Source organism: Harmonia axyridis, chromosome X (assembly GCF_914767665.1).
Source record: "Harmonia axyridis chromosome X, icHarAxyr1.1, whole genome shotgun sequence".
In the NCBI taxonomy this organism is placed as follows: Eukaryota; Metazoa; Arthropoda; class Insecta; order Coleoptera; family Coccinellidae; genus Harmonia; species Harmonia axyridis.
The window spans coordinates 28,423,638-28,449,527 of record NC_059508.1 but is presented as its reverse complement, the minus strand read 5'-3'; the positions used below and the strand labels follow the sequence as shown (position 1 = coordinate 28,449,527).

Genomic DNA, 25,890 nt, shown 5'->3' with positions numbered 1-25,890 from the left:
ACCACGCTTTTCCCGTACAAATTTCCAAAATCCATATGCAAACATTCACCAATATGTTATGATTGCCAATCAATAAAATACAACTTGAGAAAAAAGCAAATTGAAAATTACCTATAAATAACGACGCCTGGCAAAATCAAAATCGTAGAAAATTTCGAAACATTTTTATCACAGGTGATTGAATTGATAAAAAATAGTACTCACCAACTCTAATGAAATCCACAACACTATATTTTATGCAATATAAGGAATCTTCACCTGTTTTCACCGATTCTGTAGCTTATGAGCCATTCCGTTTGCGTCTTTGAGATGGCCGATGATTAATAAGCATCGAGCAAGGAGCAAGCTAGGGATGTTACGAAAAGAAGCGAAAAGGTTTTTCGCAACAGGTTAGCTCAGCCTGTTCTAGGGATGGGCAATAAATTTATCGAAATATCGATATTTTTTCAGAAAGTTTTCGGGAAATATCGTCAATATTTTTAATTCCGATACTATCGAATGCCGATATTTTCAACCGGTATTAGCGGATGTCGATATTTTTAACCGATATTATCGATATATTTATATACATTTATATAAAATTCGATATTTTTTCTTATATCGCATTATGATTTCGACTTTTATACTCTAGTTCCATTAGTCGAAAATCCTGATTTAGCGGACTATAAAATTAATATCGAATATTTTCGATTTTGAAATTCTATACATCGAAAATAAAAAGTTATGACTCAATCTTAATCTCAATCTTAAAAAAATCTTACTGAATGCTCAAGAAAAATAGACATAATAAAATTGTAATAAAATTCAACGGCCGTTGTTAAATATCTTTCTTTCTGTATATAAACGTCCTAAACCATTTATTGGTTATTGCTGGAATTCCCAAGATCCCTTTTACCTACTCCATATCAACCCATATAGTAGTAGTAACTGATATTTATTGTTAAACAAAAGGCCACCGACCTAGGGTCCTTCAGCCTTTTAATTTACATTTTTTTTTTTATACTTAAATATAATACATTTTATAACATATAATATTATTTTATTGGTATTCAAAATTTTCAAAAGTGTTTGTGTAGGGTGTTTTTTTGTTGACTTATTTATTCCATCGTCATGGTATTGTTCAATTATATTCTGATGTTCAATGAGTTTAGAATGAAACTTCTTGTTAAGTCTCTTAATTCTTTCATTTATCTGTTCAATTCCTGTCTTTTCATATAAAAGTTGGTTAGGGGGATTCTGTAGAATATTATTTGGATGTCGCATTCTTGTTATTTTTCTCAGGGCTGCTGTTTCTGCTACTTGTAGATTTTTCATTGCTCTGGATTTGCAGTTTGCATACAGTGGGTGAGCATATTCAATCAAGGGCCTGCAAATTGCTTTATATATTTTTGCTGCGGTTTGTATGTTGATTCCTTGTGACCTATATGTTAATTTGGCAAAATATGTGGCTCTGGAAATAGTCTTTTTCTTTATCATCTTTGTGTGAGCATTAAAGTTGTATCTATTCTCAATTTGAACTCCTAAATATTTTATAGTTGGTGACGGTTTTATATTTATTCCATTGATATTTATAGATGGTGAATTTGGGCTGATTAAGTGATCAAAGATGATAAACTGAGACTTATTTGGATTTGGTTTCAATCTCCACTTGTGGAACCATGTTGTGATTGTATTTACTTGTTCTTGTAAGTTTTGTATACAGCCTTGTATTGTTTTTTTATGTACTATCAATGTTGTGTCGTCAGCAAATTGTAGCAGATATTGATTTTTAGATGGATTGGTGTACATATCATAACAATAGAAATTATACAGTGATGACGAAAGTGGAGATCCTTGAGGTGTGCCTTGATCTGGACTAAAGTGGTTGGAAACAGTATTATTTATTTTAACAGTTAGTTTTCTGTTTTCTAGGAATTGCTGACATATCTTTATTAGGTAGTGAGGGCATTTTGTTTCATTCAACTTATATAAAAGTCCTCTGTGCCACACACTGTCAAAGGCTTTCTGGATGTCCAAGCATAAAGCAGCAGATCTTGATTTTCCTAAGGTTGAGTTTTGTACATTACATATGAAAATTGAGAGAGGATGGTTTGTTGAATTATTTTCCTTGAATCCAAACTGAAAATTTGGTATATGTTTGTTTATATGTACATCTAGCACCTTCTTTATTAATTTTTCGTAAAATTTCCCTAGCACTGGAAGCAGGGTGATAGGTCTGTAGTTTTCAACTTTTCGATTATATATATGCTGTTATTCAAACAATACTCATAAATTTCCCTCAGTTTCTTATGTGTACTCTCTTTCAGTGCTTTGACAATGGACCATGGGATGTTGTCGACTCCTGGTGTTGTATTTTTAGATTTATGAAGGATTTGGTAGTAATCTTCTTCATTAATTTCAATTGACTCACTATTGATGTTACTAGCCATGTTAAAATAACTCTCATACCATTTATTTACCCTGTCGAAATGATTTTTATCAAATTTGACATCTTCATTCAGTTTAAAGGTGTTCTGATAATGATTTGCAAATAATTCACATTTTTCCTCATCTGACTGATATTCTTTCACATTATCTTCCAGTGTGGGAATTTCATAAGTCTGTTTATATCTAGACAGTTTGTTGACTTCTTGGAAAAATATTTTACCTTTGTAATCATTGATCTTATTACAAATTGTTATCCAAGTTGTTCTTTATACTGTTGTATCATTTTGTGAATATTTTTGCTGTAATCATTCAGGTCTTTTTTGAAACTAGGATCTCCACTTATACGATATTCTCTGTACATTTTTTTTTTATATTTGATCATTTTAATGATATATGGAGGAAGTTCGTGTATGAATGTATGTCTTGAAATCATGGGTGTGTGTTTTTTTACACTGTCGGATAAGGCATTGTTGAATCTTTCTATATATTCTTCATTTAAAAGTACATTTTCGTTCACTTCAATGAATGTTTCTACTTCCTTGTTTACTTTTTCTATTTTGCATTTGCTGTAATTAGGTATAATCTTTTTCAGTTCTTCTTTTGGTTCCATAATCAGGTCAACCTCAACAACCATTGCCAGATGGTCTGAGCCCAAATCGGGGGTTAATTCAATTTGCTTAATATTCTGTTTTATATTGTTAGTATAAAATATTAAGTCAGGAGTACTATCTTCATTCTCATTCATCAAAAATGTTGGTGGTGTTTCAGCTTTGATGAACTGTTTGCTTTTCAAAAAGTTGTTGATTTGTTGTTTCTTGGCTTTGTTCACGTTGAAGTCTCCTATTATAATAGCATATTTGCAGAGGGACGCTTTTATGAAGATACTATCTATCTTGGATGAAGGCTGAATATATACAAGGAATATATGTAATTTTTCTTTTTTGAATGGTATAGAGAAATGGGTGACTTCATTCAGCGGATTGTTGATTATTGGTGAATTAGCTTTTCCACATCTTATGCTTGGATGACACTGTACAAGGCTGCCACCTCTCGTATTTTGTATTTGGTGTCCAATCTTTTGAAGTTTTGTCCAATTTCGGTATTGTGTGTTGTCTGAATTTTTAATTTTTGCTTCAACAAACATTGTGCATGAAATATTGTTATGTTCTATGAAATGGTTAATCAAGTGTTTTTTTGGAATATAACTGTTTATGTTGTTGTATAGCAGTTAAATTGTCGACGTGAATTTGACTGTTGTTCTTGCTGTTGATAGGTTCAGTTGGGGAGGGTTCTTCTGGATCTTCCAAATCAAACATCAGCACATAAAATCTATTCCCTGTAAACACCACTGTTGTATCTACATTATATTGACTTATGAACCTCTTCTTGATTTTATGTAAGAGTCCATTTCTATTGGTGTTTTTTGGTTTGTTGAGTTTACGGCAATATGTATTTACTATGTCATCATGTATTGTTATGTGGGTATGTATTCTTGTCATTTTCTTCGTTAGATCTTCTATTTCTCTAGTTTTTTTATTTATATTTTTAACGTTGACGTTTGGGATGCCTTCGATTGGTTTCCTTGGATGATTGGGACATTTTATGGACCATGCTAAGTGATCTTCAGCATTGCAAGAAGTGCATTTTGGTGTGTTGGTCGACTTACATTGGGACATTTTATGTGGTCCCTGGCATTTTGAGCATTTAGGTGGGCTTTTGCAATTTTCAGTTGTATGATCAAACATCAAGCATTTGCTGCAGGGGATAGGTGTTGGTTCTGGTGCATGGCTGGGGAACACCATGTAGTGTCGATTCATATAAAATAGACCATTATTCAGTATTGTCTCAAATGCATTTATTTCTCCTGTGATAATTCGAATATATCCTGTTGGGGAACTGTGTATTCTTGAAATAATTCTTTTACAGTATCGATGTTGTATTCCCAATGAAGTTAGACGTTGACTTATTTCTTCATCCTTGATGTTCTTTTCTACTGACGCTATAAGTCAGTTAGTTAGAATAAGTTTGTTGAGGTTCTTTTCTTTCGATTATTTGTTTTTGGTTTTTAGTTTCTTTGTAGCTTGTAATTTTTTTTTCTGATTTTAATTCATTTAGGGCTTTTTCCAGTTTCATTTTATCATTATTTGATTTTATAAGAAATCCCAATTTGGTTTTCAGAACAACATCTTCTGAATTCGGAAATTTGGAGTTCCACATGATCGCCATTTGGATTCTATCTATTTCATTATTTTCAGGAATAATGTAAAATAAATTGGAGTATTCTGTGAATTTAATTTCATTCATCCTTGGTGAAAAGTATTTGTTTATATTTTTTGTTGGATTGTTATTTATTTGTTGTTGGGTTGTTTTTTGTGTTGTTCCTGTAGCATTTATTGATGTCACATTATTCATGTTATCTAATTCCATGTGTTCAGAGTTGTTTTCATTTGTATTTGTTTCCCTTATTAGTTGTGGTTGTTTGAATATGACATCTGGGGATTTGCTTTCATTTTTCTTCTTTGCAGTAGTAGTTTTGAAAGTCTTCTTCTTTCTCTTTTTTTTGGAAGTACCTTCCTGTAAATCTTTTTGTTTTTCTTCATCTCCCTCCGAAGTCCCGTAGGAAGTGGTACCGCTAATCTGAGACATTTCAGAAAGATAGAAATCCTCAAATTTTGCAGCGTTCGCCGAGATATTAGAGTCAATTTTCTTTGTTTATCTTTTTATTCAACAGCTGTCAATTTGTTCGCTATCAATTTAAATTCTTATCAATGAGAACGTAGATTATAAGTACATGTGTTCAGCATGAAAGCCAGACACAGACTGCAACCCATATAATAAGAAGCATTTTCAGTTTTGAAATTCTACGCATTAAAAATATGCAAACTACTAAATACGTTGTTTTTAACTGAATATGGTCACGTCACGATGAATCTGGATTTTCGACTAATGTAACTAGAGCATAATATGTTTCGTGTGGTCGAAATCATAATGCAAAATATTAAAAAATATCGAATTTGACACTTTCAAATAAATATCGAGTATTTTCGATAAGTAGAATTTCAGAACCGAAGTACCTACTTCATTTTGAAAATATTCCATATGTGCTCCGTCTTATTCACAAAAAAAAATCACAACTACATTTGGCTTAGAAAATTTTATATATTATAACAATATATTTTTTTAACCACTCTATTTGAAGTTCTGCAGGATGAATTTTTTGTAGCATTAACAGTCTCATTCAGAATCAGAATAAATATAATATAAACATAAACAGAAATATCACCATACCTGCCTTGAGGGCTTACGAATTCTCCATAATTTGTAAGTTTCCTCTTCATCGCCCATCTTAATTTTTTTCAAATAAGCGAGCATTTTACTTTCAACAGCAGATCTCAATTTATGACCGAAATGCAGAGGATACTTTAAAACGTAAACCTGCCGGACCAATCAGAAACGCAAACTACTTCGTCCAAATGATCGTTGACTGTCAATTCATATATTCTACAGGCGTACAGCAGTGTGACCATCTTTCAAAAAGCGAATCTACTACGAGGATGATTCTTCTTCTTTATGTGCTGTCTCCTTTAAGAAGGTTGGCTATCATCATGGCGATTTTTATCCTTGAAGTTGCGGATCTGAACAATTCAACAGAGCTACTGTTGTACCACTGCCTTAGGTTGTTCAACCAGGAGATGCGTCTTCTTCATAGGGTAAAAGAAGTATAGACTTCTTTTACCCTGTATTTCCCCTGTATAATGGTTTGCAACAGCGTATACCTCTCCCCTCTCATCACGTGGCCCAGATACTGCAATTTTCTGATCTTGACTGTGTCGACTATTTCCTTCTCCTTTCCCATTCTTCTCAACACCTCCTTGTTCGTTGTTCTGCTCACCCAGCTTATTCTGAGGATTCTTCGATATGTCCACATCTCGAATGCTTCCAGCTTATCGGTGTCGCATTTCTTAAGCGTCCAGGCCTCCATTCCATATAGCAGTACTGGAAATACGTAGCATTTAAGCATTCTGATTTTAAGATGTAGACTGAGATCTGTTCTGGTTAATGCATTCCTCATTTTATTGAACACTGTTTTAGCCATTCCGATCCTTGATCTTATTTCCTGTGAACAATCATTATTATTATTCACAATTGTTCCCAAGTACTTGTATTTGCAGACTTTTTCCACTGGCTCTCCTTTGATCCATAATGTTTCTCGCTGTTGTTGGTGTTTTGCGATCGTCATGAATTTAGTCTTCTTGGTGTTAAGTGTGAGCCCCCTTTCTTCACTGATCTGTACTACTAGATCTATTAGCCTTTGTAGTTCTTCCAGGGTTTCTGCTATTAGTACTGTGTCATCCGCGTATCTGATGTTGTTTATAACCTTCCCATTAACTTTCACTCCTGTTGTTTTTTGATTTTCCAGTGCTTCTTGTGATAGAAATCTACTAAAATCTACTATCAGCTTCGCGCATGCGCATAGCCATATATGTAGGCATTTATCAATGATATTTAAAACTGACAAAATACTGATTCAAATATAAAATAAATAAATAACATCTTTATTCATAGTATAATAACATAATGTTAATTTATATATCATAACATATTATTGGCCCCTATACATTTAACAGTGTGAAAATTATATCTGAAAAATATACACATATTAAAATATATACGAAAATACAACATATAATAAAAAACAGTATAGTTAAAAAATCAATAAAATAAAAAATTGTCCACATAAAATGGAAAAAAAAGTACATACATTGAACTAACCATTTATCTCAGAAAGATTCATATTTTCATAGTGTGTATTTTTATCATATTCAACTTTTCTGAGTCTGGAGTAAATTCGCAACATTCACCAGCTTTCTTTAATCCTTCTTTAGCATGTATCGAAGCAACATTTTTGTTGATGAATCTATACCTATCTTTTGTTTTTATTCTATTGATTTCCGAAAATATTCTTTCGCATTTAACATTAGGCAATGGCAAACATAGCTTTTGCTTAGCAAATTTCGAAATGTTTGAATATTTTTCGATATTGACTGAGCCAGAGTTTTGGTGGTTTCAAATTTCGAAACCACTGAAACTCATTGCGAGTAGTGCCATTAAACAAAGCAGATATCTACTATAATCAACTATGAAAAATGGGTGGCCTGAAATCGACTATAATAGTAGATTTCTACTATAGATGGTCACACTGGCGTAGAGGCTCTAAAGCCTCTGCGATTAATGTTTATGATACACTCCATTCAGGAATTATTGACATCGAAGTAGGCTATGAACGTCTAGTCGCGGCTTTATTTCTGGTTACAAAAATATCACTAAAAATTGCTATGGTTCATCATAGAAATAACCAGTTTAAATTATTTTCATCATTTTTGTATCCGAAAGATCCTGAATTTTCAAAATTACGATTATTACGAAAGGACGCATACAGTCATGATTTCATAAATTGAAATTCAGATTATATAACGTAAAAATATAGTGAAATGCTATCTCATTTCAAGGAAATACAATGAAGAGATATCTATTCATTTAAGAGTCGACTATGAAAGATCCCATTGAATATCATTAAAATACATATGCATATTCCTTTTCACCAAAGGCTCTTCAAAAATTGTTGCATTACTGATGGACACTGGATACCAACCTGCTTGCAAAATTCTTATCAAATAACTCTTATTGTAATGTTTTGATATAATTCTATGTTTCTATGTAAGATCATATTCTATGTGGATATAACCTAGCATTCCAGAGAATGTTTTTTTTGAGTTATGACACTTATAACAACAGTTGTAAGATTTAAGAATATATTTGAAAATCCAGACAATCTTATTTTATTTCGTATCTTGGAAGATACATTACATTTGGCGACGAGGTAAAAACTATTTAGAGGTCGATATTATCGAACCAAGACAATGTTCAGGACATGTTTAGGTGTTGCACCTGTTTACAATTTTGGAGAAGATTTTTCGTTATACGAAGAACGATTGGAGCAATTTTTCTTGGCAAATTATGTTGAAGATGACCGAAGAGTTGCAGTTCTGCTAACAGTAATAGGAGAAAAGGTTTACAAAGTTCTACGTGACCTATGTGATCCACAAAAGCCGAAGGAAAAAACTTATGATCAGCTGTGTATGCTATTACGCGACCAATTCTCAAAGAAAATCTCTGTATTTAAAGAGAGGAATGAGTTTTATGACTTATATCAAGAAGAAAATGAAAAAGTAAGGGAATAGTATGCCAAAATAAAAAATAAGGCAATCAACTGCAAGTTTGGAGCACAATTAAATGATAAATTAAAGGACAAATTTGTACATGGATTAAGGAAAGGACCTATACTTGATAAAGTTTTTGAATGCACAGAAACTACAACTTTGGAACAAGTAGTTGAAATGGCTACGAATAAGGAGGCAGCGATGGCAACTACAACCACTGACATTCACAAGATGGGGAATTTCATCAAAAAGTTTCAAGGGAAAGAGGAAAGACATCGATCGACTGGTAGTGATGGTACAACAAAAGAGAAAATGGAGTTACACTGCTATGTCTGTGGTGAAACAAGCCATGTGTTTTCAAGATGTCGTTACAAAAATTATACGTGTCGTACCTGTGGAAAGGTAGGACATTTAGCTAAGGTATGTAAAAAGAAAAAAGAACCAATTAAAGAAAATAAGAAATTTAACGTTCATTCAAATGAAGTAACAGAAGTTAATGAACAAATTGAAAAAATTGATTTTATAGAAATGCATAACCTAGATACTTTTAATTCAGTCGAACCAATTTTTGTATGTGTTGTTATAAATAACCGAAAGATAAATATGGAAATAGACTCCGGAGCTGGAGTATCTATAGCATATAATATGCTTAAATCTCATGTTGCTTTTAGAAATGTAAAATTGTACAGTACAAATACCCATTTGAAGGCATATGATGGTTCAGTTATTGTTCCTGAAGGACAAATTAGTGTAGAGGTTATTTACGAAGGAATTCGAAGTATTTGTAGATTTCTAATTGTAAAAAATGGATGTAGATCATTAATTGGACGTGATATCATGAATATTTTCAAATTTAAAATAGAGGGAATAGTTGAACCATTGCATGTATTAGATGAAGACTTAGATAAACTGATAGCTAAATATAGTGAGCTGTTTGGTACCAAGTTAGGTTGCTATAAACATGAACAAGTAGAGTTAAGGTTGGTAGAGGAAGTTAAGCCAGTTTTTATAAAGCCACGACCTATTGCGTTTGCTTTCAAATCAGAAATCAGTAAAGAATTAGATAGGTTAGAAAGTATCGGTGTTATTTCTAAGGTTGAAAATTCGCTATGGGGAACTCCGTTAGTTCCTGTTATTAAGCCTAATGGGACTATACGTCTATGTGCGGATTATAAAATTACTGTCAATCCATTTTTGGAGGATATCAAATATCCGTTACCAAGAGTTGTAGAACTCTTTGTAGCATTGCAAGGCGGTGAACATTTCACAAAACTTGATTTTTCTTAAGCTTATAATCAACTAGAACTAACAGAGAAAACAAAGTCTTTATTAGCTTGGAGTACACATAAGGGGATTTATGTACCAAATCGATTACCTTATGGCACAAAACCTGCCTGTGCTTTGTTTCAGAAACTAGTTGAAAAGGTGTTGCAGGGTTCAGAAGGAGTGATAAACTTTTTAGATGATGTTGTTGTGACGGGAAAGGATAGGGAATAACATATGAGAAACTTGGAAGTTGTTTTTCAAAAGTTGCGAAATGCAGGGTTTAATTTAAACTTGGATAAGTGTAAGTTCTTCGAACCTGAAATAGAATATTTGGGACACATTATTGACAAGACTGGATTAAAAAAGAGTCCAAATAAAGTAAAAGCCATTGTGAATGCACAAAGACCTAAAAATGTAACGGAAGTTAAAGCGTTTATAGGCATGGTAAATTATTATGGTAAATTCATAAAAAATTTATCCTATGTTTTGAGTCCCTTGTATGAGAGAGAGAGAGAGAGAAAGTATATTTATTGCTTAGCAAATGGCTAACGACTTGCGTCTTTCTGCCTGTGTGAATTACATTTTGTACAATATTACGGATAGTAAAATAACTAAGATATTCTGTTTGACAAAAAAAAAAAAAAAAGGTATTTCAATGTGTTAACAGCTACAGTGTTTCTGAGAGGTTTAGTTGGGTACTTTTGTCTGTGTTGTCTGCGCTATCATTTTCTTGTATTGTGTTGCATTGTAGTATTTGTAGGTTGAGGGGGTTGATTACAAATTTTTTCCCTAATGTTCTGAATCTACTCAATATTGGTTCTATCTTAGTTTTTTCATACAGTAGGGTGTTGGGTGGGTTATAGAGTGGGTTTTCTGGATGACGTATCTTGCTCAAAGTTCTCAAACTGCTGAGTTCTGCCACTTCGATGTTGTTCAGGGTGGGCCTTCTAGCGTTGCTATACAAAAGATTTCCATATTCAAGCATTGGTCTACATATAGTCTTATATATCTTAGAGGCTGTTTTGGTGTTTATTCCACGATTTTTGTATGTGAGAGACCTAAAGTGCTTTGATCTAGCAATTATTTCTTTCTTTTTCTTGTAGGAATGTGTTTTGAAGTTTATTTTATTATCAACAGTAATTCCTAGGTACTTAACATGTTGTGTTGGTTTTATATTCTGTTGGAGCATATTTATCCCTGGTGACATGTTTGATAGTTTGTGACCAAATAGTATAAGTTTGAATTTCTCCGGGTTTGGCAGGATTCTCCATTTTTTCATCCACATCATGATTTTGTCACAAAGATCTTGTAGTTTTTTTATTGCTTCCATTAGGTTTCTGTTGTGTGCCATGATTGCTGTATCATCGGCATACTGAAGGATATAGCTTTCGAGATCATGTTTTATCTCTAGGATGTCGTATACATAGATGTTGTATAATAGGGGCGATAATGGAGAGCCTTGCGGTACGCCTTGTTGGGGAGTAAATGGTAACGAGAGATATTTGTTAATCTTGACCATGATGCTTCTGATTTCTGATTTAATTATAAAACTGCCAAATACTTTTACAATCTTTATTCAACCCAACTCAGCATGTGCTTCTTATTACAATTAACAAGTTCATCGAGAATTAAAGGTTAAGTTACAAAACCACAGAAAACTAACAGAAACATAACTTAAGAAAAGAAGAAAGAAATAGTTGACCTCACCTTCTAGTGAGATTGTATATATATTCAACATTCCTCCTCAATCGAAACTAGATCTAATTTACTAACAAAATATCTGAAATTTACCCTACTTAAAGGTTTTGTGAAGATGTCAGCTAATTGCTGTTGTGTACATATATATTTTAAATCAACTAAACCATTTTCCACCATTTGCTTAATAAATTTATATTTTATATCTAAATGCTTCATTGATTTTTGATCAGGATTCTTTGCTGATTTGATCGTACTCTGATTGTCTTCGAAAACTGTGACCTGATCAACATTCAAATTGAAGTCTTTCAATAATTTTATGATCCATATCATTTCTTTTACAGCTTCACATAAAGAAACTAATTCGGCTTCTGCCGTACTTAAAGCTATACAAGTTTGTTTTTTACTTCTCCAAATAACTGAATTATAAATTTTAATAAATATCCAGATGTAGACTTTCTGTCTTCATCTCTAGCCCAATCTGAATCAGCGTATCCAATTAAAATAGAGCAGTCATTGGTTTTTGAATATTTCAGTTTCAAATTTAGAGTACCCTTTATGTACCTTAAAACTCTCTTTAATGCCATCCATAACTCTTTACAAGGTTTACACTGAAAACGACTCAAATAGTAAACCGCGGTAGCTAAATCTGGTCGTGTTCCTACAGTGACATACATTAATGACCCGATTAATGATCTGCATCTAAGTTCAAGAGTATAATCAATTAAACATTCCTTGCTAATGATTTTGAAGTTAACTTCCATTGGTGTATCTATAGGCTTGCAATCTTCCATACCATATTTAACTAATACCTTTTTCAAATAAGATGATTGATCCAATAGTATGTCATCTTTTAATTTCAATATGGAAATTCCCAAATAAATCAAACTATTAGTACCCATGTCCTTCATTCTAAACTCAGCGCATAAAAACATCTTTAGCTCTGCTATTTCTTGATCACTGTTGCCAACAATTAATAGATCATCTACATATATCAAAATATATAAATTTGCTTTGATGTATAAACAATAATCATTGTCTGATCTCGAGAACCCAATTTCAGTAATTAACTCATGAAAACGATCATACCAATATTTTGGTGATTTCTTAAGTCCATATAGTGATTTTGTGAGCTTCAATACCAAACCCTTTTCCACATTAACACCTCTAGGTGGATTCAAATACACGTGTTCATCTATACGTCCATACAAGAATGCCCCCTTGACGTCCATTTGATGTATGTCATAATTACGTTGTATTGCGATTGCTAAAACAATTCTCAAAGTTTGGAGTCTAAGAACAGGTGCATATGTGTCTTCAATTTTATCTTTCTGTTGGAAACCTCGAACGACGAGTCTGGCTTTATAAATCTGTTCTTTATCTTTCCCTTCTTTTCTTGAGAAAACCCATTTAGTGTCAATGGTTTTGATGTTCTCAGGTTTCTTAACTTGTATCCATGTTTTACTTTCTTCCAACACATCTATTTCTGCTTTTATTGCTCTTGTCCATTTTTCTCTATCTGGCCTTTGATCTATTTCGTCCATGTTTTTTGGAACGTCGTCATTTGTATTTTCTAGTAAATAAGCGATCATTGCTTCTTCCTCAGTTTCAAAATCTGTAATATAATCATTGTGCCATTTAGGCTTATTTCTATTTCTCTTTGTTGGTGTAGTCCTTTCCTGATCCATCTGATTATTTTCTTCCTCCTGTATATTAACTTCCTCCTGTATGTCTTCAACGATAATTCCTTTTCCTGTTACTATTTCTTTGTTATATTTAAGTTTCCCTATTTCTAATGTATCTGGTGTGTTCAACTTGTTCTCGTCAAACATTACATTTCTTCCCATTTCAATTTTTCTCCTTTCAGGATCCCACAATCTATAAGAGCTATTAGGCCCATATCCTACCATGATTAACTTCTTTGCCTTATTTTCTAATTTTGTTCTTAATTGATCAGGTACATGTTTGTATGCTATACTTCCAAATACTCTCAACTTCTCCAAGTTTGGTCTTCTACCTTCCCACATTTCAATAGGGGTTTTATCTATATTTGTTGTTGGACTTCTTTTAGTTAGATAAGCTGAAGTATAAATTGCCTCTCCCCACATATCTTTTGGTAATTCTGAATCAATCAAAAGGGTTCTAGCTTTCTCTACCAACGTCCTGTTCAATCTCTCAGCTTTTCCGTTCATTTCCGGATTATATGGTACTATGAACTTCATCCTTATACCTTGATCTTTACAAAAATTCCTCATTTCATTCGAAGTGTACTCACCCCCGTTATCTAATCTCAAATTTAAAATATTCACTCCAAAATGATGCCTTGCGTAAGCATGATATTCTTTGAACTTTTCAAAAACTTCGAATTTATTTTTCAACAAATAGACTACAACCATATGAGTATAGTCATCCAAGAATGTTACAAAATAGCGAAATCCATCCCAAGTTGTTGGAGAAATGGGTCCACATACATCGGTGTGAACAACCTCCAAAGGTTTATTTGCTCTATACCCCTTCCCATTGAAGGGTTGCCTCGTCATTTTTCCCATTATACATGGTTCGCATGATAATTTTTCAAAATTTGTATTGTCCAGCACACTCAATTTACCCATACCTTCTACTAAATGACTTTTTCCTAACTGTTTTAAATTTTGAATACCTAGATGTCCCAAACGTCTATGCCATAAATCGATTAAATTATCTTTATAATTTAAGGAGTTGTGGATGGAGTAATTTGCTGAATTTTCTACTCTCATATTAACTAAATATAAAGAGCCTTCCTTTTTACCAATCATAACTACTCTATCTTTAATTGTCGCTTTCACTTCATTGTGTGCAAATGTTACAGTTAAACCATTATTTTCAAGTTTTGATACAGACATTAGATTCTTTTTGACATCAGGACAATAATAAACATTTTTAATTTGACATGAAACTTTTACATTTTTAACAAAACTGACTGCATCTATATTACCTATATCTTTAGCTTCTAAATACACACCTCCTTTAGCTACTGAAATTTTTTTAGGTATTTTAAATTCATGATAATCAGAAAAAACATTTAAATCACTCACAAGATGATCTGAACATCCAGAGTCAACACACCACTTTAAACTGTTTTCAGCCAAATAAGAATTTTCAAATGGCTCACCTGATCCTGTTTCTGCTATAAATACTACCTTGGCATCCTCATCCTTGTTTTCTGCTGTCGCTGTGTAACTTTCTCTTGACCAATTCTGGAATTTATTCCTCCCATACATATTTGAATTTTGGCCTCTCCAATTCTCATTTTTATTCTTCGTGTAACCTTGGGTAGACCTATCTTGATTTCTTTCTCCTCGTCCTGAGTAGGTATTCTCGGTTTTATTTCTGTATCTACATTGGAATTTTTTGTGACCTCGTTTACCACATATGAAACAAGAAAAAGCATAATTTAATGAACTTGATGTTTCTGCAGTCGGTCTCGTTCTCTTTTCTTCTTCACCTAGTAGTCGATTCTTAACGAAGCCCATTTCTAGGGAGGGCTGTGTTTCAATTGCAGTAACCACTGCTTCATAACTTTTGGGCATGGACATTAATATATAGTTTATCTTTTCCTCCTCACTTCCAGAGTCTTGTAGTTGGGTAAACAGTTCTTCTAGTTTGATGAAGTGGCTTTGTAAGGATTCTTTATCGTTGAACTTGATTTCATTTAAGCTTCTTCTTATGAATAATCTGCTTCGTACTCCCTTCTGTTTGAATATATATTCCAGGTTAGAAAACATATCATATGCACTTTCCATGTTTTTCACGTATTCTAAATGTGTATCAGCTATGCCTCCTATTAGGATAGCTTGTGCCTTTGCTTCGCCAGTTTCATTCTCTTCTATATTTCCATAATTTTTATTGGTTACAGCTTCCAGAACTCCATCATCCCGCAGGATACTTTTAATTCTAAACTCCCACGCTGAAAAGTTATTTCCAGCAAATGGGGTTAAATTATACTTCTCCCTGGCACTCATCTCATGGATTTTTTTTTCTTCAAACCACGCTCTGCTACCAGTTTTGATTTAATTATAAAACTGCCAAATACTTTTACAATCTTTATTCAACCCAACTCAGCATGTGCTTCTTATTACAATTAACAAGTTCATCGAGAATTAAAGGTTAAGTTACAAAACCACAGAAAACTAACAGAAACATAACTTAAGAAAAGAAGAAAGAAATAGTTGACCTCACCTTCTAGTGAGATTGTATATATATTCAACATATTGGAGCGTCTAGATGATGTAGCTTATACAGAAGACCCTCATGCCACACGCTATCAAATGCTTCTTGGATGTCCATGAATAGAGCTGCTGATTTGTGACCTTTCTTCATTGTGGTTTGGATGTTTGAGATAAGAGCTACTAGTGGATGGATGGTGGAGTGATTTTCTTTGAATCCAAATTGGTGATTGGGAATATTTTGACCAATTGTGTTTTGAAGACGATTTTTCACTATTTTTTTCAAATGTTTTTCCGATTATTGGAAGAAGGGTAATGGGCCTGTAGTTGGACACTTGGTTGTGATCTGTTCCGTGTTTGTGGATTGTTACGATGATGCCTTTCTTCCATTCCACTGGAAAGTATTCCTTAGATAGACAGTAGTCATATATTTTCCTTATTTCATCATGAATTTTTGGGCTCAGTTGGCGTAAAATTTTTCGTGTTATATTGTCATATCCGGGTGTGGTGTTTTTTCCCTGTAAGGCTTCTTCATACTCTGTATCGGTTATTTCTGGGACTGTTTCTGTATTATTCTGCTTTTCAGCTGTTTTTCTGAGATTTTCTATTTTTGTTTTGAAATTTTGATCAAAGTTTATATTGTCTTTAGGCGTGAATGTTTCCTGATAGTATTCTCTGAATGCTGAGGCTATTTCTTCATCGGTGTTGTAGGTTCTTCCGTTTCTAGTTATTTGGCTCATTTTAACTTTTGGGTTGTATCTGGTCAGTTTCTTTATTTCTTGCCAGTAGTTTCTGCCTTTCATTTCATTAATCCTTTCACATGTTTCGATCCACTTGTTCGATCTATATTCCGTAATGAGTTTGTGGATTTCTTTGTTGAGGTTGTTATAAAGTTTTTTCAAGTTGGCGTCGTTGTTTACTTTCAGTTCTCGGTAAAGTTGTTTTTTCTTCTTGATTTGATTAACTATGTGTGGTGGTAACGTATGAAGAAAATGGCCTCTGGTAATTTTTGGTGTGTGCACGTTTATTAAGTCTGTTAATTTACTTTGAAAATCGCTTATATATTTGTTGGATATTGGGGCTCTAGTATCAATAAAATACTCCATCTCTTCATTTACTTTTTCAATATTACATTTCTCCAGATTCAAATGTACATCTTCAGTGTTGCGAGGTAGTTGATTAGGCAACGTTAGCATGATCTCTATGGCCAAGTGGTCTGATCCCAGATCAGGAACCAGCTTAGTTCTTATATAATTTTTCAGGTTGTTGGTGCAAATAACTATATCTGGGGTACTAGGTGGGTTATTACTCATGATAAATGTAGGTGGACTTTTAATTTGGGTGAAGTCAGAGTTATCTAAAAATTGTTGGATTTGTTTTTTCTTTCTTTTGTTGCAGTTGTAGTCTCCGATAAGTAGAGCATATTTGTATTGTGCTGCCTTCCTGAATATGTTTTCTTCGATTTTCGATAGCGGGTGTATATATGAAAGGAAAACGTGCAGCTTTTCATTACCTATTGGGATTGTGCAGTGAAGGGTTTCATTGAGTGGGTTATTCATGGCTGGTGGATTGGCCTTACCTAGGTTTAGTTCTCTACAACATTGGATTAAGCTACCTCCTCTGGTGTTGTTTGTGCTTCTCATTTATTTTAGCCTCGACAAATAGGTTACACATTATATCGCTATAATCCGATGTAATGGTTCATCAAGTATTTCCTTGAGTTGTAGTTATTTATGTTGGAGTATAATAATTTTATGTTATTGAATGCTTCTACTGGGGCCAGGTGTTGTGTTGTCGTTTGTGGCAAGGATTTGTGTTCCCTCTATTGGTTCGGTAGCAACTACCGAGTTTTCCTCATTTAAATCAAACATCGGTATGTATAGTCGGTTTCCTGAGAATACTGCTGTTGTATCGATGTTATGTGCTTCAATGAATCGCATTTTCAATTTGTTTATGAGTTGCTGTCGGTCTGTGTTTTTGGGATTATTCAGTTTTTGTATATATGTGTCTATTATATTGTCGTGGATAGTAATTGGTGTATGAACTCTATTGTTTTTTGTGATGGAAGGTTTGATTTGATGGGATTTTTTGTTGATAGATTTAATTTTTACATTTGGAATGCCATCAATTGGTTTTGTTGGTCTTTTTGGGCATTTTATTGACCAAGCTACATGGTCTTTTTCACCACATGCATTGCAGGAAATTGGTAATGGGGAAGTGTTGGTGTGATGGTTTCCTTTACACTTGTTGCATATAGTGACTGATTTGCAGTTGATTGTCGTGTGGGTGAATTCGTTGCATCTTGCACATGATACTGGTATCGGTTCTGGTGGGGTACTGGGGAATACAGGGTAGTGACGACATTTGTAGAAGAGTCCTGCTGCTAGGAGACATTCAAATGCTTTAATGTTGCCAGTAATTATTCTGATTAGTTGTGTTGGTTTTCCTGTGGCTCTAGATGTGATTCGTTTACAGAATCGGTGCTCTATTTTCTGGTTCTTCAGTTCTGTACTTACTTCTTCGTCCGTTATATCCGGATCGACAGAGCTTATAACGACTGAATAACTTCCCTGGGTTGAAAATCCTTGTGATGTTGAGTTCATTTCTTTGTTTTCTTCAAATGAGTTTATAGTTTGTAAGATTTTTACGATGTTTTCTTTATCGCGCCATCTGATTTAATTAGGAATCCCTTTTTAGTTTTCAATATGGTATCTTTACTTCTTGGAAAGTGACTCATCCATATATCAGCCATCTGAGTTCTGGGTACCGATTCACGAAGCAGGTGAACCGGTGAGCCATATTTTAGGCTCCGCCCTAATTAAAGTAGGAAAAAGGGGGATCGACGTTGCCAAATTGAAGGGCGAACTTTGAACTATTTTTCTGGGACATTAACAGAAAAATTATTAATTTCTATTATTTATGTCTATCTCAATCTAAAATAAATCGAGCACCTATAAATATGGAAAAAACAAATGGATAACAATAACTAAAGCTTCAAATTATATTTTGATAGTAATTCGAGGTCACTTTTACTGTCATACAATAATTCCACCATTGCCAAATGTACATATTACGTTGGATCTATTTTTCAATTCAATACATTAATTTCGATTCTTCCATAATAAACCATGAGTGATATATATAAACTTACTGTATTTAACATAAGCAGTAAAATGAGCTAATTATAAATGATAATAACACCAATAATCGAATTTTGAAGAGACACCCCACGTGTGCATCTTTGTCATTTGCCACAGAGAATGTCGTTAATGTCACAGCGTTGCCAAGTTTGTATCGAAATGAAAACCGCTGGGTCCAAGGCAGCGGATTTGAAGTCAATTTTTTCTCGTCTTAGAGCCGACAACGTTGTAGGTTGTATCAAAAGTTGCCTATCCTTTTATGGAATTCATAATGTCAAACAGTCAAAATGTACCTTAACATACATAATCTCAACCAAAATTATTTCTCAAGTAAGTAACTAATTCAATTGGGCTAGAAGCATTAAAGAACGATGTACCATTATATCATTATTATTATGGATTACTGAAAAACACTTAGACTATATAACTATATAAAAATATTGTCTAAGGAAACATAGGTTTCACTGTAGGCAGTAGCAATAATATTGGCATGTTGTATGCAAGACAATATTTGTGTTGATAATTACATTCAACAACCAGAAGATGAAGAATTTACAAGTGCTTATCAGGGAATTATCGATGAAGGATATAACTCTTCAATGAAGAGAAACCGAACAGCTCAAGATGATCCAAGAGCCCGACATACAATTGTGATAGTGAATTATTGAAAATAATTTTTCCCAACATTAAAATGAAAATAAACAGTTTATTTAATAAAAAATGGTCTATTTCAAGCAAAGGAGATTGTATATTTATATAATCTACCCTAATATACAAATTCAAAATATACATTATAATCGATCGAAATTTCAGTCTAATATAAGAATTACATTATACAGGGTTGGGATAAAGTATGTAACCAAGTGAATATCTTTTGAACGAAAAGGACAATATTTATGAAATTTTGCAGGTGAGTGCAATGGCTCAAAATACATATGATGTACAATTTCGTGTTGATAATATACTTCCAGTTGAACCAGAAATACCCTCAACTTTTTCAATTTATATGGGATATCATTGATGAATGTCAACTAATACGTGGAGAGGTCTTGGAAAGAGTGATTCAAGAATTTGTTAGGAGGTGAACGGCATTTGATTTAATTTTATTTAAAACATTATTCCTATTAGTCTGCAGTAAATAAATTTAGCTATTCTAAAAGTAACAGTAAGTTATTCTTCGTTTTTTGTAGATTTTTTACTCTAAACTCAGTATGTGGGCATTTGAAATCCCAAGCTCTTTCATCATCTGCAAAAGTTATACAGGAGGTTCTATATAAGTTAAAAAAGTTGAGGGTATTTCTGGTTCAACGAGAAGTATATTGTCAACAAAAATTTTTACATCAGATGCACTTTGCGCCATTCCACTTGACTGCAAAATTTCATAAATATTGGCTTTTCCTTCAAAAGGTGTTTTCTTGGTTCCATACTTTACTCCAACCCTGTATGTCTTTAATACTTATGGTAAACATATATCTAAAATTGTGTAGATCATTCCTTGATGAATGTCTGTTTTTCCAATAAAATTTTTAGGAATTCCTTTCTTTTCAATAATAAATTCAAATTTTTATGTAGGATTTGTTTGTTTTCAAGTGGTTTGAGGAAATATAAATTTCCTATAACGTTACTTTATTAAAACCAAGAAAAATTTCAAAAATAGCAAATGATTTATAGACTTAAAATCCAGGAAGTCCCATATATTGTTTTTATTTGGTACTTCTTCTAGAATTCACTATTGCGTGAATGTGTTTATTTGTATTTTCAAATAAAGATGGTTTCAATTCACAAGGATTTATTTGTAGCAAAATCTTACATCGGTACATCAACTTCTTCAACAGTATCACAGATCATCCTTCTCTTTAAGTGTCATGCCTTCCTTTGCGAAAACATCGCAAATTTCATCCCAGCTTTGTTTTCTTAAAACACGATCACTATAAACGGTACTTTTCATGTCCCACAATGCAGGTCTTTTCTGAATTTCAGAAATCAGTTTTTCCGAATCAATTCCTTGCATATTTAATTCCAAGTAGCAACCCGAGCAAATAAAATTCGATATCTGTCTGCCGTTGTGAATCGTACCTGCTGATGTACGCCTATGAAGAACGCCGCGTGCACAGATAACAGAGTAGAATAGATCGGACACTGACATTCTACGATGCAGCGTTGCCAACCCAAAATCTTGAGATTACCGTATCAGGGACGAGAAATTACCGTATTTGGGACACTTTTACCGTACACAGAACCACAGAAGTACATAGAGAAAGAGATAAACAATTCTTTCTATTCTATGGCCATACCTAACCTACAAATTGTTATTTAAACTTGTCAAAATTTAACTAAGCCCTAAATCAAAGATTAGGGAGAGAAAGAAAAAATGCTTTGTCAAATTAGTGGAATTTTTAATTCAATTGAATAAACATAATAAAATGTACAGAAGAATATATACATAAAAATAAGTAATATATAAGTAATCTTAAATGTGAATCATTATTCATTGCATAGATTTCTTAGTTTTTGATTTTTTGTATTCACTTAACAAGCTTAACAAGCACATTTCTTTCAAGCCATCATCATATCTTCTGTTGAATTTATTAACAAAGTTTGCTTTCAACTCATTAGCAAAAATAATATGAGCATCTTTGGAAAGGTATCGTTTTGATTCACATATCAATCTTGAGATATTTGTTCTATTGGTAGCCTCGATGGGTCTTCCTTTGCAAAAACAGTGGGGAACTTTACGCCTAAATATTTTGCACTTCAAAGAATTGATTTTAGCCTTCATTCTTTCAATTCTCTGGTTGGTTAAGGGGCTCAGCTTACTACCACTACGTTTGGGGGTGGCCGAACTGCTACTTGCTTCTGTAAAACCTTCTGATTCCATTGTAACATCTAGAAAAAAGAAAAACAATTTCATCTTATTGCATTTAACACTAATTTGAATTGATAATTTCATTCAACAACTTCAAGTAACTAGACTTACAAATATGATTTGCATTCATGTGTCCTCTTTTCAAAAATTTATATTTCAACCGTCTATGACAAATTCATCTTCATCAACTTCGATACTAGAACTGGAAGAATTAGAATACATATCCATTTTGTTCATTCTTGCATACATATTCTGAGTAGGTGTAAAATCTACGCAGTTACCATCTTTTTTCACACATGAGACGTTAATAAACAACCATTGATTGTATTAGTTATTAACTTACTACACTATTACAATGAGCTCAAAAAAAAAAATCGCAATTGAAATTACGAAATTACCGTATTTCGGCGTACGGTAGCCCATTCGGACCGTATACCGTATTTGGCATCAATTTACCGTACAAATACGGTAATTACCGTACGGTTGGCAACGCTGCTACGATGGAAAACACTGTTTTTTGAGCCCTCATACGGCTGCTGGCATAAATAACTGTGGTATTACAGCACTCTGTTATCTGTGTATTACAGATACCTACTTTGACAACATATTGAATCCGCACTTGGCGCGAAATTCAAATTAGTTAAATCATTAGCATTATAGGAATTCATAAATAAAATACAAAATTTCTCAAATAATGTATATATTTCCCACGAACAAAAAAAAATTTATATAATACATCAAAAAAGAATAACAAATATGTACATTTTCATCATCCATGAGAGAAAATAACAAGGTTGATTTTATGAGCAAAAATATATGTATTTAATAAGTAAATGTATATAAGTATCCAAGTCAATATAAAATGGAAATATATAAAATATGTTGTTGGCACCACCAGAATAAAGAACATCTCACGATTGTTGAACATAATATTTCATCAAGTGAATGAATTGGATAATTCAAAATTCTAAAATTAAAATTTGATTTCAGTTCATTCTGTAGAAATTCTGAGATATTCCTTCTCTCGCACATTCTAGGAATAATGTTAAACAATTGAGTGAATGCCTGAACAAAAAGTTGATATATTGTCCAGGCTTGATTAAATTTCCGAATTTATATTTTACACGAAGTATAAATTCGGAATCATTAACATTCTCTGAATAACTGAACTGAATAACTGATTGAATTTTTCAAAGTTACACTGGTAATGGGACCTTTACTGAAAGTGAAGGCAAGAGGTTGCTTGTATTGCCTCTATAATCCCTTGAGGAAAAATACATTGGCATGATCAACCAACCTTGCCTTTCTTTCAGATCCATCATCCTCCACTCCTATGATCTTATCAGCAACTTGATCATACTTCAAATTTGTGGACAATGACATTTCATCAAAGATAAGAGCGCATACTTTATCTTGACGAGATTTAATTTGACTCACGGTATGTTCAAGTTGCTGAAAAATGTGAGCATTTAATCCTGGATTGAATGTTAATTTTTCCAATAGTCTTGATAAAGTTCTGCTTAAAGGGAGGCAAAATAATTGATACAAGAGACGATAACCTTTAGGGCTCGCTTTGTATAATGCTAGAGCAAGAACTTTTTCGTCAAATGTGAATCTTCTAGCATTACGTTTCTGATTTTTACTTCTAATCTGACATCTGATGAAATCGCATGTAGCTTCATTTACTTGGCTCAAAACATTTTGAAGCCCAGCATTTGCTAATAATTTTTGTGCAACACTATTCCTTTCTTTGTAATTTTGAATCCTGTATTTCTGCTCATTCATGTTTTTTCTCATGTTGCAAATGATTTTGTATAGAATTTGCTCCCTTGCATTCAAATGCCTTTTTCTGGTGCAGTTCAATGTGGAAAGTATTCCTTTACCTGAAAAACAAATATGTTATTAATCAAATAAAGAGTACTTCTACCTAAAATATTCAGAAAAAAATAGAAATACCTTAAATTTATTTTGAAGAATATTTAAATATTGCACTCACCTGAAGCTATTCTTCTCTTCTCTTGGGTACTTGGTTCTAAAAAATTCGGCAATTCTTCTGGCTGTGATACTGATGGTATTGGTTGAATGTGATTTTTGGAAGTTGATGGTTGATTAAAATCATCATTAAAAACTTTGGGGACACCTTAAGAAAAATCAAGCACGGTTAAATTTTTCATTATAAATTACTTATAAAAAATTATCTTGAATGATATTGTATACTCACCATTTTGTGTTGTGAACTCCATAATACCCTCTGAATCTTCAGGCTGTGATATTTCCATTTCTGTTTCATAATTTGATGATGTGTTCATTGGCTCGTCAACATTATTATTATTAACACCTTAAATAGAATTGATCAGTTATATTTGTGGAATTATATGTTTTGAAACATCTACAATTATTTAAAATTTAATTCATATATCAAGAAACTTACCTGGAACACCCAATGTAGGAACTGCATGAACTGTGAGGCCTCTCAAACTTCCAACCACTATATATAGCACTTCTCAAAATGGGCATGACACACAGAATATTTATTATAGATTTGCTGAACAGATAATGTTTCCCATATCTTGAAAAATGTTGGATTGTTTTTGGGAAAACGATGTCTCATGCTGACAACATCTTCACATCCTTACACACAACATTTCCTCTTCTGTATCTTCGTTGCCATTACGGTTCTTGTCTTCAAATTTAAATTTACCAATTGTAACACAAAAAATTGTCTTCTCAAATTACAAATAACAGAGTGTCTCAAATGCATGTTAATATCTTAGAACATTAATAATCTATCTATGTTCTAAGGTTAATATTATTAAATTATTGTCAATGTCAAAAAATGTTTGACAATCCGTGAAAAAACTATGGTCGACAGAGTCATCTATCGACGATATACTTAATTATTACGACTGTAGCGCCCCGGACGACTGCCAGCAGAACTAAAAACGGGGTTTAGGGTGGGGGTAGGAAGGTGTCAGCCCCCTGAACAGTATCAATTGGTTATCTACACATAGAACATATATCTCTTTGACATTTATAATGTCATTCAATGACAGTGTTACCAACTGTTACATAGAATTGCATATAACAACACTTTCCCTCAATTCTACAATCTAACCATGAACTTAAAAAATTAACTTCTAATTCATAAACATATTACATTCAATTAGTTCACATTGAGTGCATCCCGAAATGAAATAAATTTATTTACACACAATGCCTTTGTTAAAATATCGGCAACTTGATTTTCAGTAGAAATATACTCAACTTCAATTTTCTTACTACTAACCAAATCTTTTATAAAATGGTATTTCACATCAATATGTTTTGATCTTTTCGTTTCATAAGTATGAGCCATTTTGATTGTTGACTGATTATCCTCATAAATTCTTATAGGATATACATCATTTAGAATTAAATCAGACAATAAATGTCCCAAAAATAAACATTCTGTTGCACATGATGCCAACGCCACATATTCAGCTTCAGTACTTGACAAAGCAACAACTGACTGCTTTTTAGAATTCCATAATACAGTATTGGTATTTATCTTTAAAAAGAAACCCGTTGTACTCTTCCTGTCATTAGCATCACCCGCATAATCAGAATCTACAAAAGCAAATATTCTCACATTAGTTGAACTTCTATAATAGGTTAAGCCTAACTTTTCAGTACCCTTCAAATATACAAATATACATTTTTCAAATATTGCCAATGTTCTTCATCATAACTATTTTGATATCTACTAAAATAGCATACAGCATAACATAAGTCTGGTCGAGTTCCTAACATAACATACATAAGACTTCCAATGAGTTCTTTATAGGGGGCTTTGAAATTTTTAGTTTCGTCTGCTTTAGTTAAATTTAATTTTGGTTGTACAGGAATTTTAGAAATCTTACAATCCATCATATTGAAATATTTCAAAACTTTAGCTATAAGAATTCTCTGACTAATAAAAATACAATTATTTTGCCTTTCTATTTCAATACCCAAAAATCTCAATTTTCCATTTTTGTTCGTTAAATCTTTCATATCAAATTTTGCTGATAATTTACTCATAACTATATTTA

The 25,890-nt window shown here is 32.8% G+C and overlaps 2 protein-coding genes and 1 long non-coding RNA gene across 5 annotated transcripts; 1 reads left to right on the top strand and 2 right to left on the bottom strand.

Moving 5' to 3' along the window:
• Nucleotides 1–8,348: 8,348 nt before the first annotated feature.
• On the top strand, nucleotides 8,349–10,145 carry LOC123686666 (uncharacterized protein K02A2.6-like). The gene is made up of 3 exons (XM_045626879.1): nucleotides 8,349–8,657; nucleotides 8,736–9,903; nucleotides 9,952–10,145. The coding sequence occupies exons 1-3, from the start codon at nucleotides 8,349–8,351 to the stop codon at nucleotides 10,143–10,145; spliced, it is 1,671 nt and encodes a 556-aa protein (XP_045482835.1).
• An 11,210-nt stretch (nucleotides 10,146–21,355) lies between these two features.
• On the bottom strand, nucleotides 21,356–22,274 carry LOC123686687. Of its 3 annotated transcripts, none has more exons than XM_045626910.1 (3): nucleotides 22,068–22,274; nucleotides 21,932–22,022; nucleotides 21,356–21,840 (listed from the first exon to the last, which is right to left on the bottom strand). In XM_045626910.1, the coding sequence occupies exons 2-3, from the start codon at nucleotides 21,948–21,950 to the stop codon at nucleotides 21,443–21,445; spliced, it is 417 nt and encodes a 138-aa protein (XP_045482866.1). In that variant the 5' UTR covers nucleotides 21,951–22,022; nucleotides 22,068–22,274; the 3' UTR covers nucleotides 21,356–21,442. The 3 variants fall into 3 exon arrangements, with proteins under 3 accessions (XP_045482866.1, XP_045482864.1, XP_045482865.1); XM_045626908.1 differs by having other exon boundaries at nucleotides 21,932–22,016; nucleotides 22,068–22,272; XM_045626909.1 differs by having other exon boundaries at nucleotides 21,932–22,072.
• Nucleotides 22,275–23,885: 1,611 nt separating this feature from the next.
• On the bottom strand, nucleotides 23,886–25,090 carry LOC123686688. Its single transcript, XR_006748481.1, has 3 exons — nucleotides 24,252–25,090; nucleotides 24,042–24,158; nucleotides 23,886–23,960 (listed from the first exon to the last, which is right to left on the bottom strand). It is a non-coding gene; the product is annotated as an uncharacterized LOC123686688 (long non-coding RNA).
• Between the last annotated feature and the right edge of the window lie 800 nt (nucleotides 25,091–25,890).

Bases quoted from the DNA above. Each gene is read 5' to 3' on its own strand.
- LOC123686666 (XM_045626879.1), top strand. From the start codon at position 8,349: ATGTTCAGGACATGTTTAGGTGTTGCACCTGTTTACAATTTTGGAGAA. The intron at 8,658-8,735 runs GTAAGGGAATAG...GATAAATTAAAG, and splicing joins ATCAAGAAGAAAATGAAAAA to GACAAATTTGTACATGGATT. The intron at 9,904-9,951 runs GTGAACATTTCA...ATAATCAACTAG, and splicing joins CTTTGTAGCATTGCAAGGCG to AACTAACAGAGAAAACAAAG.